The 16,920-nt window shown below is 47.6% G+C and overlaps 1 protein-coding gene across 2 annotated transcripts in view; it reads left to right on the top strand.

Moving 5' to 3' along the window:
- Nucleotides 1-764: 764 nt before the first annotated feature.
- Nucleotides 765-16,920, top strand: part of PLCD1 (phospholipase C delta 1) — a 58,257-nt gene continuing 42,101 nt past the window's right edge. The window contains exons 1-2 of one of the 2 annotated variants that reach the window (XM_065629255.1): nt 765-1,044; nt 15,257-15,421. In XM_065629255.1, coding sequence (XP_065485327.1) covers nt 1,011-1,044; nt 15,257-15,421 — 199 coding nt within the window. In that variant the 5' untranslated portion in view covers nt 765-1,010. Of the gene's footprint in view, nt 1,045-10,537; nt 10,865-15,256; nt 15,422-16,920 lie in introns of those variants that run through there. The other variant, XM_065629254.1, reaches the window with a different exon arrangement.

Genomic DNA, 16,920 nt, shown 5'->3' with positions numbered 1-16,920 from the left:
TCCAGCAGTTGTTTGCATCAAGAAAACACAAATAACCAGAAACGGAAATAAACAACAGCAAAACAATAACAGAATCCCTTCCCTAAATATTCAAGTTTTCCCACAGTGCATTCCCTTTCTTTCCCTCTCCCTGTTTGCCAGCATCACCTTTTACCCTTAAAAAATTCCTAATTTAAGAGTAGGGGACAGAGTGGAACAAATCAGTTCCACTCAATAAAAGCCTCAGGATGGCGCCTTTTTTTTTCTGCTTTCGCTGTCTCAAATGCAAAGCTTGTAACTTCTGTTCTAAATTTTTAAATTCATGCCTCTGTGAGTGTTTGTGGTTAGAGCCTCTATTCCTACATTGGTGGTTTCTGACCTGCGGTGGTTTGCTTGTTTCTTTTTTCTGGGGGGGGGGGTCGGGAGGAGGGGAGGTGTTGGCTTTTTTTGGTTTGTTTTTATTTTTGGTTTTTGTTTCTTTTTTCCTTGTGAAAATAAATATACCCCTAGCAGTGTCTAAAAGCCCTTTAGACCTTGACTCTGATCATCTGTTTAAGCCCCTTTCCTTGATTCGGGGACCACGGAGGACACATTTACAGCTCTCGCCGTCAATCTGGAAGCCTCTGCCGGAAAGGAGCAGCATGAAAATATGCCAGAAACAGGAAAAGAGGTATCGCTGTCAAGCTGCAGCAGCAGCAGGGGGCTGGGCCAGCGGTGGAGCCGCCGGGTTTGCGGGGAGGAGCCCGCACCAGTTCGGCGCTGGGACTCCGGGCGCTGGGTCCCAGTCGGGGCGCTGGCGCAGGCGGCGGCGTGAGGGATGCGGGAGGGAAATAAATGAGGAGTCATAGCCCAAGAGGTGATTTCCAGCCCGAGGGAAGGAGCAGGAGGCTCCGGAGGGAGCTGACGAGGGGGGGATCGGTGGAGCAGAGAGCAGGGGGAGCCTCCCGGGTCCGTTTTCCAGCCCGGTAGCGTCTGGGCGCAGCTGTTGGCGGAGCCGTTGCTGCCGCTGCACGGCGGCTTCTTCTGCAGCGATGGAATCGAACGGCACTTTCCTCGCTTACAACAGTAAGTCTGTAGAAATGTCCTTGCGTTTCAGCTCTCTTATCTTGTCCAGAGCTTTGTTTTTCCTCCTCTCTTCTCCCCCCTCTTCCCCCTCCCCATTCTCTCATTCTGAAGCAAAGCAGCATTTAATCTGTGTTACAAATGATACATTTTTTTTCTCTGTTAATAGGCTTGGCTGTGTTGGTAGGAACTGTGGCTTGTCTGGCTAAGTGTCTGCAAGCCCAGAAAAGTTGATCCAAATCTCCTCCCCTTCGTGGTGAGGCTGAGAGCGGGACAGATGCTCGGCTGGGTAAATTCTCTGGTGTCTTGTGAAGACAAGCAGGATGAACCCCCCAGCTCAGGGTCTGCCCACAAGATAAGTGTTTAGTACAAAATAAGTAGCATCTCTAAAAAAGAATAAATCCTCTGTGCTCTTCTATCAAGCGAGATTTAAGATTTATTGGTATCGAGACTAGGAGGCTTGTCTGATAGACAGAGTAATGAAACATCCCTTACTCCCTGCTCTGCCTTTATCATATTGATTTGTTACCTCTATTGTGTTTTACTTATTGTGATGAGCAGGAAGAACTTAAGATTGTTATAGCTACGGATTGAAATGGGATTTTGTGACCCCACAGAAATGGGAAAAGTCTACAGTGCTTATTTTCGTTTCATGAGATAGGTGCTTTCTTACTGTAGATGAGCTACAAACAAACAAACAAACTTAATAGAGCAATAAGTGATTGACAACAAACATAATCAGTTTAGCGTTACCAGGAGAAATGTGAAAAGATTCCCCCAGGCTCAAGAAATCTTCCCTCTGATTTTCCCAGATGCTAGAAATCTAACAGGAAGGTGAAACAGAGGTTAATGTTATACTTTGTGTAGGTATCTCATTCATTATACAACCGCTGGGGAAAGCGAGCTAAGAAATACATCTGGAACTATTAAAATATTTCCTATTCTGGCCTGTGGGTCATTTTTCAGTGAATATTATTTAGTCTTCTGGGGTTAGGAACCAAGAAGAATGTAGTGGCTATTTGTTAATCCGTTTTCTTGTCTCAAGCAGAAAAATACACAAGTGTTGAAGGAACCAAAGCTTTTTTTTAAAAGTGTTTACTGAAATTCCTTAACACATAACACACACAAATGCCAAAGTCATTCTGAATGCCACTCGACTTAGACAAGTTGCTCACATGTTGGTTTGTTAGCAGGCTCAGGCTTGTGCTATGTAGTTTGTCAGAATTTTCTCAGATACTGTGGTTTATATATTTTGCCTATGACCGTATGTTGAAATTCAGTTTCTTTCTTTCAGTTTCTTTTTTTTTTTTTCTTCCAACGTAAATACAACACCAGCTGTATTCACTATGTCAGAATTAACCACAAGCACATCTGGGGAAAATATCTGACACTCAGTAGGAGACACTTATATATTCTGGTGGCAGAACCGGGTGTTACTGTAGCTGAGACTTTCCGAAAACTTTATAGAGTTTTGTTTACTCTTCATTTGGATGGAGATCTGAGTCCAGGGAATAAAACTGAGCATGCCTCCACGTTTGCAGAGCTGCTGTGATTCAGTGGTCCGTGCCTTTTATTTCGAATGTGTTTGATTCAGCTGGATGAGCTGCTTCTTGCTTATTTTATAAAGCGTCATCTAAATTTAGTACAGAATGAATCTGCTCGCCTCTGTGGGCTATTAATAATCTTTCCCTCGCCTCTTTGAGTTGATTTGTTTCTGAACTGGGAGCCCCTGTGCTTGCACAGATTATAGAATAGCTAATTTGTACTATGCCTTATTCTCATACACTGACTTTTTCATCCAAGACACTGTATACATTGTACAAGAAACGCCACAGCCCCGTTATGGAAATGTCCTCTGCCACAGCCCAGGGTGAGAATCAGCCAGAAAGGGTCAATAAAATCCTCCAAAACAGGCCATTTCCTTGTTTCTTCTGCCAGCTACTCCCGAGAATTAACTTCTCCTAGGTTTAAATTTCCAAATGAATCATCTCCACCTGCCCTTCTTCACTGGGAGCACTGAGGAGGCTCCTTCTGGCCTCCAACCTCCGCGGGTGGATTTAATCCTGCTTGGGATCAACTGGGATCCGCTCTGAAGCAGCTGGTGGCTTCGATCTCCTTTCCTACAAACAAAACACTCCCACACACCCTGCTTGATGCAGGTTGTGCCTGATGCCTCACGTGGGAGTTTTTTGAGCCACAGCGCAGGAAAACTTGCAATACTGACACTTCTCAGTGCATTGAACATGCAACTTGTCCCTTTTCAGACAGGATAAGTAAAATTAATTTTTATTTTTTTTTTGACACAAAAGCTGCTAAATTTCCAATATGAGCAATGCCTTAAGTAAAACTAAAGCCCGCCGTTGGTTTTGAGATTGTTGCCGGTGTGCAAAGCCCCAACATCACGCCCAAAAGCAGATGAGTCAGGGCAAGAAGATGCTCGGGGCAAAATTTTAATGAGGAAATGGGAGAGGAGGAAGAAGGAAATGTATTCGCTTGGAAAACTGCTGCAGGTAGCAGAGGTGGAAGGATACGGCCAACTACAGGGAGAAGCAAGAGGGAGAGGTGTGTGGGGAAGAGATGGTTTGTGCAAGATCTGGAAATTCTGCTGACTGGGTAGCAGCTCTGGGAGCCAAAGGTGTTGCGAATTTGAGAGCAAAACGTAGTTTTTCATACAGGAAAATCAAAAGATGTAATAAACAGGTATCTATGAAGGAAAGCTTCAGGCAAGTATTTGGTGATTTCATCGCCCAGTATTGTATTCAGTTGGTCAAATGTAGGTGTTTGCAAGAAATTTTAGGCTTATAGGGATCTAGACAGGTGAGTTGTGCTCTGTCTTCTCCTGGCCCCTTGTTCAGTGCACTGTAAATATCTAAACATTGCAAAACTAACCCCTAGCCCACACGTCTCCTAGGTCCTTACCATAGGTGCAGGGTCTCAGTCCTTACTCGGTCAAGCCCACCAGAATGGATCTTGGCCAAACACGGAGGTTTCTCTTTTCCTTTATGCAGGTAGAGAAGATTTTGCCACAGTTTCTTCTAAATTGAGATGCACCCACACCTTAAATGACCCAGTTTAGACAAAGTGAGTGGAGAAATTCTCACACCTCAGGCTGCCCCTCACATGGGCACCTTTTAAAGGCCTGTGTTGAGATATGACACAATGACTGTCATTGGCTGTTTTTGGCTAAAGTTACAGAGTGCTGACATGCCAGATATATCACTTAGGGGGAAAAAAAAAGAAGGGATTTTTTCCCTAGTTTTGCATAATTCAATTGTGCAATTTAACTATTGCACAAATTTTGCCCTGCTATGGAATGCTGAGAGCGACCTGCATTTCTTCTGTGCAAGAAATTTCATCTCCTGAAGAGGATGTTGAGAAAAGCTGTTAAGTGGCCTTTAAAAAAAAAATAGCTGGGACCCACCTACAACCGACTTTGATTTTATGAAGAGAACATCTTCATCAGCATGTTCCTAAAAACACGACTTGGGAATTAGGTAACTAAGCTGCGTGAGTGCTCCTGACTGTTGGTGCTGGTCCCACCCATCATGTTGATATCCTTCTTTTCAATTACTTTCTCCTCACTCTTTTCACATCAATTACTGGAAAGTCTGTGATTTACTGCAAGTCCATGTTTGTTTTAGTGCCTCTCACTCTGCAGCCAAATGTCCATATGTGTCAGCGGAAGGACCGAACCAAACCTTCAGTCTGGTTTGGAGTTCCCGAGTGCAGTGAACGTTGGGTGTTTTACCTGGATTTCATCAACAGCTCAGGGCAGTAGCTTTTGCTGGGTCACAGCCAGTGCCATGCTTGGATCCCAGCTCCCTTCGAGTGACCCAGACTGGCAGAAAGATTTATGAAGATTTTCACAAATAAAGGTCATGATTTGAACTGTTTGTGAAATGTCTGAGCGGGCAGCCTGGCTTTGCCTATATGACAGGATGATGTGCCAGGGGAGGTTTAAGTTGGACATCAGGAAAAGGTTCTTCACCCAGAGGTGCTGGACACTGGAACAGGCTCCCCAGGGAGGTGTCACGGCCCCAACCTGACAGTGTTCAAGAAGAGACTGGACAACGTCCTCAGACACACGGTGTGAACTGTGGGATTGTCTGTGCAGGGACAGGAGTTGGACTCAATGATCCTTGTGGGTCCCTTCCAACTGAAGACTTTCTACGATTCTATGAAACCAGAGCCAGGGCTCTGCGCCATTTAGCTGCCAGCGCACTCCCCAGCATAAAATCACAGGATACCTTAAGTTGGAAGGACCCATAAGGATCACTGAGTCCAGCTCCCTGTTACTTGCAGGACTACCTAAAGCTAAACCGTGTGATTAAGAGCAGCATCAGATGCTCCTTGAACTCTATCAGGCTTGGTGCTATGACCACTTCCCTGGGGACCCTGTTGCAGTGACCAACCACCCTCTCAGTGAAGAATCTTTTCCTAACATCCAAGGTTTTGACCCACAGCAAGCTAACACATGGCATAATGGCTGCAGACCTTCCGAGTGGGCAATCTGGATACGGCCAGCCTGTTTTGGGGAAAGATGGCTGGGCTGTGTGAACGGATCAGAACAGAGCTGGAGAAGGAACCGTCCTCCTCCGGAGATGTTGTAGACAAGGAGAGACAGCCGAAGGATACAGGGAGAAAGGGGTGCTGTGAAATATTGGGCAGGGTGACAGCGCTGATCTCAGCGCACCAGAAACCTGCTCATCACACGGCTTCTTGCCAGCATGTCAGCAGAGGGAGGTTTTAGGCAGTGATTTCAAGGACAGCCACAACGTGAAACTTGGGGAGAACTCCTCCTATATGAAGCTTTAAGGTCATCCTTCTCCAGCTCAGCAGGACCCCTCGAGCACCCTGGAAGGGAAGCAGAGTGGGCAAGATAAGCCAATGTAAGGAAGAGAAGGAGCTTTGCTGATGCTGCCACAAGTTTTGTGGAGGAGCCCGTTCTCAGTGTCACCACAAGGTGGAACTTGGTACATACCACATGCACCAAAGATGCACCCGCTGCCAACAAGCGGCAGCGTCTTGGGCCAGAGAGGCACTGATGGGGGTGTTGGTCCTGGAGAAGAGAAGGCTCCAGGGATTGTGGCCTTTCTGTAGTTAAAAGGGGCCCGTAAGAAAGATGGGGATGGACTTTTGAGCAGGGCCTGTTGTGATAGGACAAGGGGTGATGGTTTTAAACTAGAGGAGGGGAGATTCAGGACAGACATGAGGAAGAAATTTTTTACACTGAGGGTGATGAAGCACTGGCCCAGGTTGGCCAGAGAGGTGGTGGATGCCTCATCCCTGGAGACATCCCAGGCCAGGCTGGACGGGGCTCTGAGCAACCTGAGCTGGTGCAGATGTCCCTGCTCATGGCAAGAGGGTTGGACTGGATGAGTTTGAAGGTCCCTTCCAACCCAAACTATTCCATGATTCTGTGATACTTTTGGTCTCAGCACCCACTCCCTGGTCCCTCCTCCACCGGAGGGTGCAAGAAGGCAAATGCTGGTGTAGAGGAGCCACTGGCATTTTTTGTTGATGGTGAGGACCTGGGTGTTCTCAAGCTCTGCTGTGCCAGCAGCAAGGCCTGGTCTTCAGATGGTGTGTGGTGTGACGAGGGAGAATAAAGCTGAGAGCGGCAGGTGGTGTCCTGCAGGTAGCAAAGAGTGGGGTATTTGTGAATGGGATATAAGGGGGCATGAATGAAGAGTGGACTCTAGAGGGAAAAAACAGGCAGGTGGGACCCTGCAGATATGGAAGGAGCCTTGCTGGCCTTGTCTCCCTGGCAGGGTCTTGGCTGGAAGACAACTTGCTATTGCTGGGACCACGGTGATCCCAGGCAAAGGGCTGTTAAAGAACTGATGTAAAAGCCGGGTTGGATATAACCACAGGGTGATGACAGATGACAAAAGGGGGCTCTGCAGAGGCACGTCACAGGTGACATCAGTGATTTGCAAAAGCTCTGGAGAAACCAACTAAATCCTTGTCACTTGACAGGTTTTCTGCTTTTCCGAGCAACCGTCACTGCCCAGCGCTGCAGCTGATTGTGCTCATTTCCAAGCAGCTGCTGCACTGGCAATATTCATCATACTAGATGTGCAAAAGTAACCCTCAAAACGTTATTTACCATCAGGAACTTCAGTTTCTCAGTGCTCCATCACCTTAACAAGTGACAGAAGGTTGTCGCATTACTACAGAACAGCTGAACTAAAACTTCTCCAAACTCATTGATTCTGTGTTCACCTGGATTGGGTCTCGTACTTGCTGAGCACGAGGAATATGTAGGGACAGACATTGTTGTTCATTAATGAGCAGTGATACTCTGATTGTGCTGTTACTCTTGTTAAAATAGTTCTATTGAATTTCACTGTGAGGGAGCCTGGAAGGGAAGGTGAAATTACAGTGTTCCTTCAAAGAATGGCATCATGTAAAATAGACCTAATTTTTTCTTCTGGGTAACAAATGCATAGTGAGGCACAACCTTTGGCCTCTTTAGTGGGAAAATCTCATAAAATTACATGTGTTATATGCTATGTACCTGCCACAGGCATTACTAGTCATAATAGAGTAACTTACATCATGTGCATGATGCAATGGGGAAGTGGTGAGGCCATCACCAGCACAGGTATTTTCATTCCAGGCCTAAATTGTCACAAGCCTGGGCAAACCAGCAGCTGGCTTCTGTCACATATTTTGTGTCAGCATGGTGTAAATACACTGATCAGTATTAGGGCTGCACTGCTTTTGTTGTGGTGGTGGGGAGAGACCAGGTCCAGCCCCAAAGAGCTCAAAACCAACCTGCTTCTTCCTCTGTGAAGTAGTAATAAAGCTTCTTTAGCTCCTATGTATAAGGACATGATGGAGGTTAATTAATTTTGGAAAATCGTCTGAATAGCGGCCTGTGCATTAATAGTTTTCTCACATAGCCCATTTCCTACCAGCCTCTCCAGCCTTTCTATCTCAAGTGCCTGTTTCCTGGATATTAAAGCACTTTGCTGACTTTGGGACCACATTCTGACATCCTCATTCGCATCGATTTCCATTTGCTCTGTGAGTAATCCAGCTGGAATCGATAAGATGATTAGCACAGCCTTGATTCCAGGCACGGGGACATGAATAACTTCACCCATGTGACGAGTGCCGTTGATTTCAGTGGGATTGGTCATACGGGTAAAATTGCATCCTTGAGTGTTTGCAGGCTCCGGACCCAGTCAAGTGTTACCTGTGGTGAATAAAGGTTGGAGAATTTGTCCCTAAGCCATTTGCAGGAATCATTTCCTCCAGCGCCGGAGCGTGACGCAGCGTCATGTAACATCAACAAGCAATTCCGTGTAACCCACAGTGTCACGCTTACCTGTCAGGCTTCGTCTATGAGATGTGACATTGTGTTTAAATGACCTCAAGACCACAATATATCCAGATCTGTTGTTTCCCAAAGCAGGGCATTTCTGGCCCCATGATCTCATATTTGTTTTAAAAACGAACTGATTTTAACTGCCCTACATCTCTGAAGCCCTCACAATAGCAAAACTCGCATATTGCTGTTCTGCAGAAGTATCTCAACTTTGTGAATGCCGTTCCTGTGCTTTGTGTGTGTGCAGACTTCAGGGATAAGTACAGTAAAATGTTCTCTGAGCACCTGGAAAACTCTGAGCAGTGCTGTCACTGACATTGCTTATTAGGAATTAATGAGAAAATGAAGCAGAGGGGCTCTGTGTGCTCCCAAATCGAACCTTGTGGGACTGTGGCTGCTGCTGGACAGGAGAGCTGGTGCACAGAAACAAATTTTTTTGCTAAGTATGGGGGACCACTCTCTTCCCCACTTCTTTAATTAGATCAATCCTTTCCAGTACCATGTGAAATACGGGAAGTGCTCAGAGACTGCTAGATAACACATATCACTGAGCCATTAAATCATGGTGCCCACCTCGTAGCCAGAGGGAAGCAAAGCCCCCAGCTCCCCGGGGAGGGCTACAGGGATTATGGATCTGACATCCACCCCTGTATGTGCAGGTGGCTCAGAAAAGGCTGGAGATGTTTCCTCGAATGCCTACAGACAGGTTCAGCAATGTCCCATCCAGAAAATGCCTTTATTCTCCTCCTTAGAAGTCTGTGATGTGTAGTTGCTATGTGTAAACAAGGCGTTATTAGTTGTACCGCTGTTCAATGGCTCTGCCTTGTCCCCAGGGAGTTTCTTACATGTGACATATGGCAGCAATTAATTATTCTGATCGTGTCCTTATGCTGGTCAAATAACCCAGTCCTCTGTGCTTATCTGTGAGTGTCGGGAGGGCTTCCTCCAAAATGCACAGAAAGAAGGGGAAGATGGCTGGATCGCCAGACACCAGAAATGGAGAATATGTTTCTAAAACCTGTGTTGGATATGGTGGAAGGATGGAGATGGGGAGCCTTCAGTTAGGTCTCCAGCAGAAACAGTGACATGCGGGTCCCAGTCAAGTGTCCTGGAAATCTGCTGGTTCTGCAGCAAGAGACATTCACCCCAGCTTGACTCCATCGCCCTGCGGTATCTTCCTCCTTGGCTTGCCTGGCAGGGCAGCAGCGAGCAAAGGCAATGACAAAGAAAACTAATCTGTAACAAGGTCTGTAAACTCACCTGGAATGGAAGAGCTTAATAAGTAGAACTGCTGTGTTGCACCACAGAAGGGGTCACGGTGAGGAAAGAGATGGATTTTAGTCCCAGCCATCACCAGGACAGCTGGCAATGGTCATGAGTTTCAGTAAAGAAAATCTATATTGGTCATAATGAAAATTCTTTGCTAAGGACACCTAAGCTCTTGAACAAGGATGGAGTCTCCATCTTAGAGATGTCCAAAACTCACCTGGACAAAGCTGTGAGCAACCTCAGCTACCTTTGAACGTGACCTGACTTTGAGTGAGTGGGTGGTTGAACTAGAGCTCTCCAGAGGTCCTTTCCAATCTGAATTATTCTCTGATTCTGTGTAATCAGTGACTTGTTGAAACACTGGTGGGGGCTTATCCCCGTACCAGATCGCAGGGTACAGTAATAAACCCAGTACAGTAATACAGTAATAAATTACAGTAATAAACCCAGAGCTACGCAGAAACACAGGGTAAGTGACTCACCCAAGTCATACAGGAAATCAACGGCAGAGAAGACACTCCAGAGTCTTTGGAAAATACTCTTCTCTAGGTGGAAAAAAAAAAAAGAGCATTAAAACACAGCTTCCGAGCTGCTTTTGGGCTGTGTTTGCCCTGGCTAAAAGGTGTTTTTAGTTTCCTCTTCACTGTCGGTGGGAGCAGAAGAGCTCAGCACAGCAGGGAGGAGCCAGGCTCTCTCTGATCCAGGCATTGGTGGACAGGCTGAGCTGACGAGCCCTCAGCGCTGATTAGGAGCCTCAAACAATATTTGGGATTCCTCCAGCCCCTGGAAATGATGCATCAAACCCCACTGGCGTATGACTGTAGGAAAACTCGTTCCTTCTACCTGGGCGGCTGCCTCAGTATAACTTTTGCATCTAGCGTGTGCAGCTGGTGAGCAAAGCCAGGGGGAGAGAACGTCGCACGGTTCCACCCCCAGCTGGACTCTGCCCTCCCCTGCCCGCGTCCTCCTCTCCCGCTGCCTCTGCTCCTTCCTCGGAGCCCCCGTTGGACACCGCTCAACGCCGGAGGCTCCTGGATGAGCAGGGCTCCCCATCGGGGTGGCGTGGCCCCCCATCCTCCCCGACAGCCGCCGTCTGTCCCCGAGCCCCGCGCTGGATCATGCAGTGCATCCGAAGGCAACCCAAGCGCAGCGCGTCCCAGGAAAACATCCTCCGGGAGCAGAGCCGTCGAGTGGCCGCGTTGAACGGCATCAGGCTGGGTAAGGGGCACGTTGGCCAGACCCTCGGTGCTTCCACACGCCGGCAGCCGCTTTGTTTCTGCCTCTTTTTTTTCCCTGCGCAGAGGCAGCGCTCCACCCTCAAGGTTATTTTTAAACTCCTAGAGGTTTCTTTTCCTTTCCTTTGCCTGTAACCACCCGCCAGATGTGCAAAACCACTTCGCTTGAGGCATCAAAGCAAGTGGCACTTGTTTGGCAAAGGGTGGGTTTCCAAATCTCTCGTTTGGGCTTTCTGAGCTGTGGCTGAGGGTGTTTGGGGAAGGCAGTGCCCTTTTCCTGCCTGATTTTAGGACTTCTCAGCGGTGTCGTGCTGGTTGCTATTAGAGCCCGAGGAACCACGCAGAGGTTTGCAGTCACCAGACGAATAGAAACAGGAAACCCAGGGAGTTTCATAACCTCTGTGTCTGGCTATGAACTCATTGCTGGTTCCTGCCCTCTGGAGAAACAGCCCAAGTGGATGCGAGTCCCTTGATTTCTGTGGCTGCAGAGGGCAGGTGGAAATGGAAAATCGCTGTTTATCCACCCAAATTCTTTGGATTTTGTCAGAAAGGCTTTCTGCCCTTTTAAACCGGCAAACCTGAGTTATGTCTGGTCTCAAACCAGGGAGGAGAGGGAGAGTAGGCAGGAAGAGGCTTATTTTATAGCAGTTGTAATTAACGCGTTTATATCAGATTAGCAGATTTACGAGCGAGCAATGCAGAAATATGGATTATCACTGTCTGCTGTAGACATCATCCTAACTATCTCCTTAGCGAATGCAGAGCCTGGCGTCTCACTATGACAGCCGTTGTTTTATTGTCGTTCCTGCTTGCTGTAAACCTGAGGCAGATAATACAAAGGTTAACATTTCTGATCTCTTAGTGTATAAAGCTTCATAGTGCAGTATATATATATATATATATATATATATATATATATAGTCTGTGTGTGCTTGAGGCGTTTCTCCCTTCGCCAGACATGATTTTCACTCTGAACTTTGCTGCACGTTAAATACATTCTGTTTAGAAAACGTGCGATTGATATTTTGCGAGGAGGAGGGGGCTGACCCTTGAAACGCACTCTGCAATTTTGCATGCTGAGTATGTGTTTGGTATTTCAGAGAGGATGCTGAGCAAGACACAGTCCTGCCACACATTTCAGGCAGGATTTGAACATCTATTTCAGTGTGGTGATTGTGCTTCTCATACCTGGTGTTGTTAGATAGTTGGAAACCAATATCCTTGTCCTGCTGCACAGTGTTTTTAAATTTTTAAAAGATGTACGTTTATGATGCCTCTGATTTCTTTCATACAAGTTTCCATTGCTGTGAGATGGAGTTCTGGACCACAAACCTCCTCAGCTCTGTGGGGTTGTTAGATAGAAATCCTCAGGAGCTGGTTCAGGCATTAAACCTGAAGTGAGGTTTCTGCTGGGAAAAGGTGGTGTTTGTTGTTTTGTTTTGTTTTGTTTTTCCTGGAAAGCAGCTCAAATGACCAACTGGGAGTAATGTCCCGCTGGCACATCAGAAGCGTGTTTGTGGTTCCTGTATCAGAGCGTCTTCTGCTCCATCTCTGGCAGGTGCTTTGTAGATAGGAACAGAGAAGCCAAGTGACTCACCCAAGGTCATTTAAAGAGTCTGTGTCAGTGCTTGGGTGGGACACAGGTGACAGGGCCCAAGACTCCGGCCCTCTTTAAGGCCCAGTTTAGCTGTCTGAGCTTGAACTGCTGCTGGACAGACAGAGAGCGGGCCTGAACCAGGCTGTGCCCACCCGGTTAAGGGGATGTTCTTCCTTTCCCCGGTCCCACTGTTGGGTGGTTCAGTCAGCCCTTGGGGACCTGAGCAGCAGAGGCGAACTCTGGGTGACCTCTCTCTATCTGAAAGGCCTTCCACATCAAAGGAATGGTGGAGCTGTTAAACACCCATGATTAGCCCTCTCGCCCTTTTCTGGCCAAACATGCTGTCTCCTAGAGCCAAGCTTGGCTCCATCCCCTCCCTGGCTTCTCTCACTGTCCTCTGACTCACTCCCCACGCCATCTTTGATCTTTGCCGTGCTTTCACCGTGCACTGCCCATCTTTCCCTCCCACTCTTGCAAAGTGCAGTGGCCTCCTTTGCTAAGTCATTTAACCTGGCCTGGTCCTCAGGTGCAGTGGCCAAGGATGAGGGGGAGGGCTTCACCCAACCCGTGGTTAGATCCTCTGAGGAGGAAGGGAAGTTTTGACCCACGCTAACCCACCTGGACACATCCCTGTGCGATCTGCTCTGGTGACCCTGCGTTAGCAGGTGGGTTGGACCGGATGATCTCCAGAGGTCCCTTCCCACCCCAGCCATGATTCTGTAACGCACTGACTGGGCTGTGCTGGTGAGCAGGTTGAAGGGCTCTGAGCTCCAGCTTGTGTCTGACGTGTGCATCTGGTGGAGGAGAGGAATCTGCCCTCGACCACTGCCTGTGCCCATCCAGGTTTGCCTGTGTTACATTGGTGCAGCCCTTTGGGATGTCTGGGTAGTGTGACACTTTACGTGTGCTGCAGATGGTGTCTGTGTAACAAAACACGCCACTGTTCATTGGGATTTCTCACTTACATGCTTATGCACACAGGCACCCAAGGGAATTGAGGGTTTTCCTGCTTCCCTCCTCATACCACCCGAGGATGGCAGGTCTTCCTCTTAGTCCAGTAATGATGCCTCACGTGGTTGGGACCTGAAGAAAAACAGGGAATAAGGCTGGGAGCCAGACCAGAAATTTTGTGGGTAAATAGAGAGAAGGAACAAGTTTATTTCCTCTCTGGAAACCCTGAGAGGTATCACAATGATATTACTGAGGCTGAAGTCTATGGTATCTTCTCTGCACTTGGAAGACCTTTGCCTCGGAGAAGAAGCCTCAACACCACAACTCAGGAGACCAAAGACCTGTGAAACTATTGTGGTGTCTGTCCTTCCTCTGCATTACCTGGCCTCTTGCCAACCCTTGAACCTCAGCAAACCCAGGAGGGTGTCCCAGATCCCATAGCTGGGGTCATTATTCCACCCTTCTGTGCTTTGCAGGAGATGGGTTTTTTTTCTTCTCTCCATGAGTTTCTTTCTGAGGTTTCCAGAGGAAGAAGCATTCACATTCTCCTCTTTGGAACCTCCAGACCAGACATGAGCTGAGAGGCCCAGGGGATGCTGTAGCATGGGAAGACAATTAACAAGATAGCTAATTGAATACGGAGGAAAGAGGGAGGCCACAGCCACCTTTTCAGGATCTCCAGGTCCCACTGGGGCATTTTCAACTCTGGATGTGAGCAGCTCACTGAGTGGACACTGGACACCCCTAATATTTATCTCTGGAGATCTCAGGCTGTTTTTGGCAACCGAAAATGCCCTCTTAGGTCAATGTGTCCCAGCTACAAACCCATGGTGCTGCTTTTTGCTGGTGCCACCATGACCCAGCTTGGTGGTCTGCAGCACCTGGCACTTCAGTTTCCTGTATGAATTGTCAGGGGTCTGAGGTTTTGGCCACTTGGATCTCATGATGGGTTTTGTTTTTCAAGTAGGCCTAAAGTGATGTTTGGTGGTTTATTGCCTTGCCCTGTTTGAAAAAACAACGATTCAAGGCAGCTGTGTCTTCCAGAGAAGAACAAACCAAATGTCACGGGGCAATGCCACACAGCAATATAAATGTTATTGCATAAATCAGTTAACTTGGATTTCTGCATTTCGAGACCCTGCACGTAGCATCGGGAAGTTTCCCATGATGTGAGTGTCGGGTAGCTGCAAGTGGCCAAGTGGTGATTGGCATTGTCAAGACAAGGTAAGCAAAAATCCTGTTGAGCTGGGATGTGCTTGGTCAGTGTTACGGAGGTAAATGCTGTTTCACCACCTCCGAACCAGCCTTTCACGCAATGTTGGAGAGGTGCAAGGTGCCTATTACAGAAAGCCCAGGATGTGTTTCTCGTGTTTCATGCTCCCACCCTCCCCAGCCCACGCGCTCCTGATCTGTAATTAATGGTTGGTTTGAGGGACAGATTCTCCACGGTATTTAGGTATGTGGAAGTCATATACTGCTGAGACATTCAGAACCATGTAGAATTGCCAAATCTATGTTTTCGAAGTCTCAGCAAATGCCTGTTACATCTCTAGATGTCTAAGTACCTCCCTGAATCTAGCCTAAGATGTGAAATCTGAAGTTCCTGGAACCAGAAGCTCTGGTTATTATTACTTGGTCTTGTGGTGGCCTAGTAGGGCAAGAAACATAGAAGTCCTCTCAGATACTAGTTGGGCAATGAAGAGGGCATGGTTGCTACCTTACTGCTACCTTATTGATGTGATGCTGCCTGTCACCCAACTTATCTGTGTACGTCCTAAGCTTCATTGACTTGACTCTTACGATATTACCATGACTATTTCTCCGCAGGCCTGAAGGATGACAAGGATCTGAAGTTCCTCCTGAAAGGCAGCCAGCTGCTAAAAGTGAAGTCAAGTTCTTGGAGAAAAGAGCGGTTTTATAAGCTCCAGGAGGACTGCAAAACCATATGGCAGGAATCAAAGAAGGTGCTGAGGTCTCCAGAGTCGCAGATCTGTAAGTAAAGTTTGCTTCATCACAGGCGTGGGGCATGGTGGGGAGAGGTCCTTGGGGTGAACCAGGACCATTGTACTTGCTGTGTGGAGGAAGGGCTTGGAGCAACGAGACGAGATCCTTCCCACCTGTAACACACAAACTGAGTGATGCTGTCAGCTCTGGAGACAGCTGAGAGGAATCTGCCGAGTCAGGAATGACCACATTTCCCAAGCTCTTGAACTACCACTTAAAATTGTTGTGGGGTGGGCTGTGCTGGACTCAGCAGCCCTGCCTGGCTTGTTTCCTCCTCAAAACAAGAGTTCAGGTTATTCAGGTGGTTGAGCCCTAATTTTTGGTGTGAGACGTGGCTTGAGCTTCTGTGGTGTGGTATGGTGAACCTGGACTGCTGGTCTGGGCTCTGCCAGGACACCTCTTGTCTGGCCGCAGCGCCTGGAAATCTGGAATTGGAGCCTCACGAAGGAACCACAGAGATGTGGAGATCCAAGGCAACTCAGCATCTGCCCCATTGTAAAAAGTCCTGATATGACATTCACCTTTGTATGGGCACAGGGAAAGTCATTCTGTGCCAGAGGAGCGGCTGAGGGAGCTGGGGGGTTCAGCCTGGAGAGCAGGAGCTGAGGGGAGACCTTCTGATCTCTGAACTGCCTGAAAGGAGCTTGGAGCACGGAGTGGGTTGGTCTCTTCTCTCAAGGAACAAGTGATAGGATGAGAGGAAATGGCCTCAAGTTGTGCAGGGGAGGTTTAGGATATTTTGGATATTAGGAAAAATTTCTTCTCCAGAAAGCATTGTCAGGCATTGGAACAGGCTGCCCAGGGCAGTGGTGGAGCCACCATCCCTGGAGGGGTTTAAAAGATGCGTAGATGAGGTTCTTAGGGACATGGTTTAGTGCCAGTGTTGAGTTAATGGTTGGACTCAATGATTTTGAGGGTCTCTTCCATCAAAAACGATACTATGATTCTACCACCCAGCTTGGGGCTGTAGTTGTGACCAGGAGCCCAACTGTGCAGTCAAAATGGGATAAGGGAGAGCGTATATTTGTTTGTATCTGTTTTTTCTTCTCATTCCATATTTTTCTGACATATTTCTCTGTAATTAATCACCACAATCTTGTAAAGCCAGGAGGTAAATGGATCACATGGAATATATTATATGGCATGTTGAAATGTACAACATATTGCTCGTGTTATTTACGCAATTTTTTTTTGGTAACAGTCACAATTAACTAAATGAAGGGTGGGTCTTCCAAATTACCCCCCTCCCACAGGGAGTGATAAGATTTTCAGTAGGACTGAGGTAGCAGAGCAAAATATGTTTGTTTTATAGCCCTGACCGCCGTACTCTTCTCACATGACTTTGGGCAGCTCATTTAATTTCTCTGTGCGTCCTTCCCCACACATTTCCTTCCTCCTCCTCTCTCTGGCTATAACAGGCTTTGGATTAGAGGCTGTCCCTGGGTGTGTGGTTGCGTGCCCAGTGTGACAGGGCTCAGCTGGGCTGT

This window comes from Caloenas nicobarica, chromosome 2 (genome assembly GCF_036013445.1).
Source record: "Caloenas nicobarica isolate bCalNic1 chromosome 2, bCalNic1.hap1, whole genome shotgun sequence".
Classification (NCBI taxonomy): domain Eukaryota; kingdom Metazoa; phylum Chordata; class Aves; order Columbiformes; family Columbidae; genus Caloenas; species Caloenas nicobarica.
This window is presented reverse-complemented; position numbering and strand designations above follow the sequence as displayed.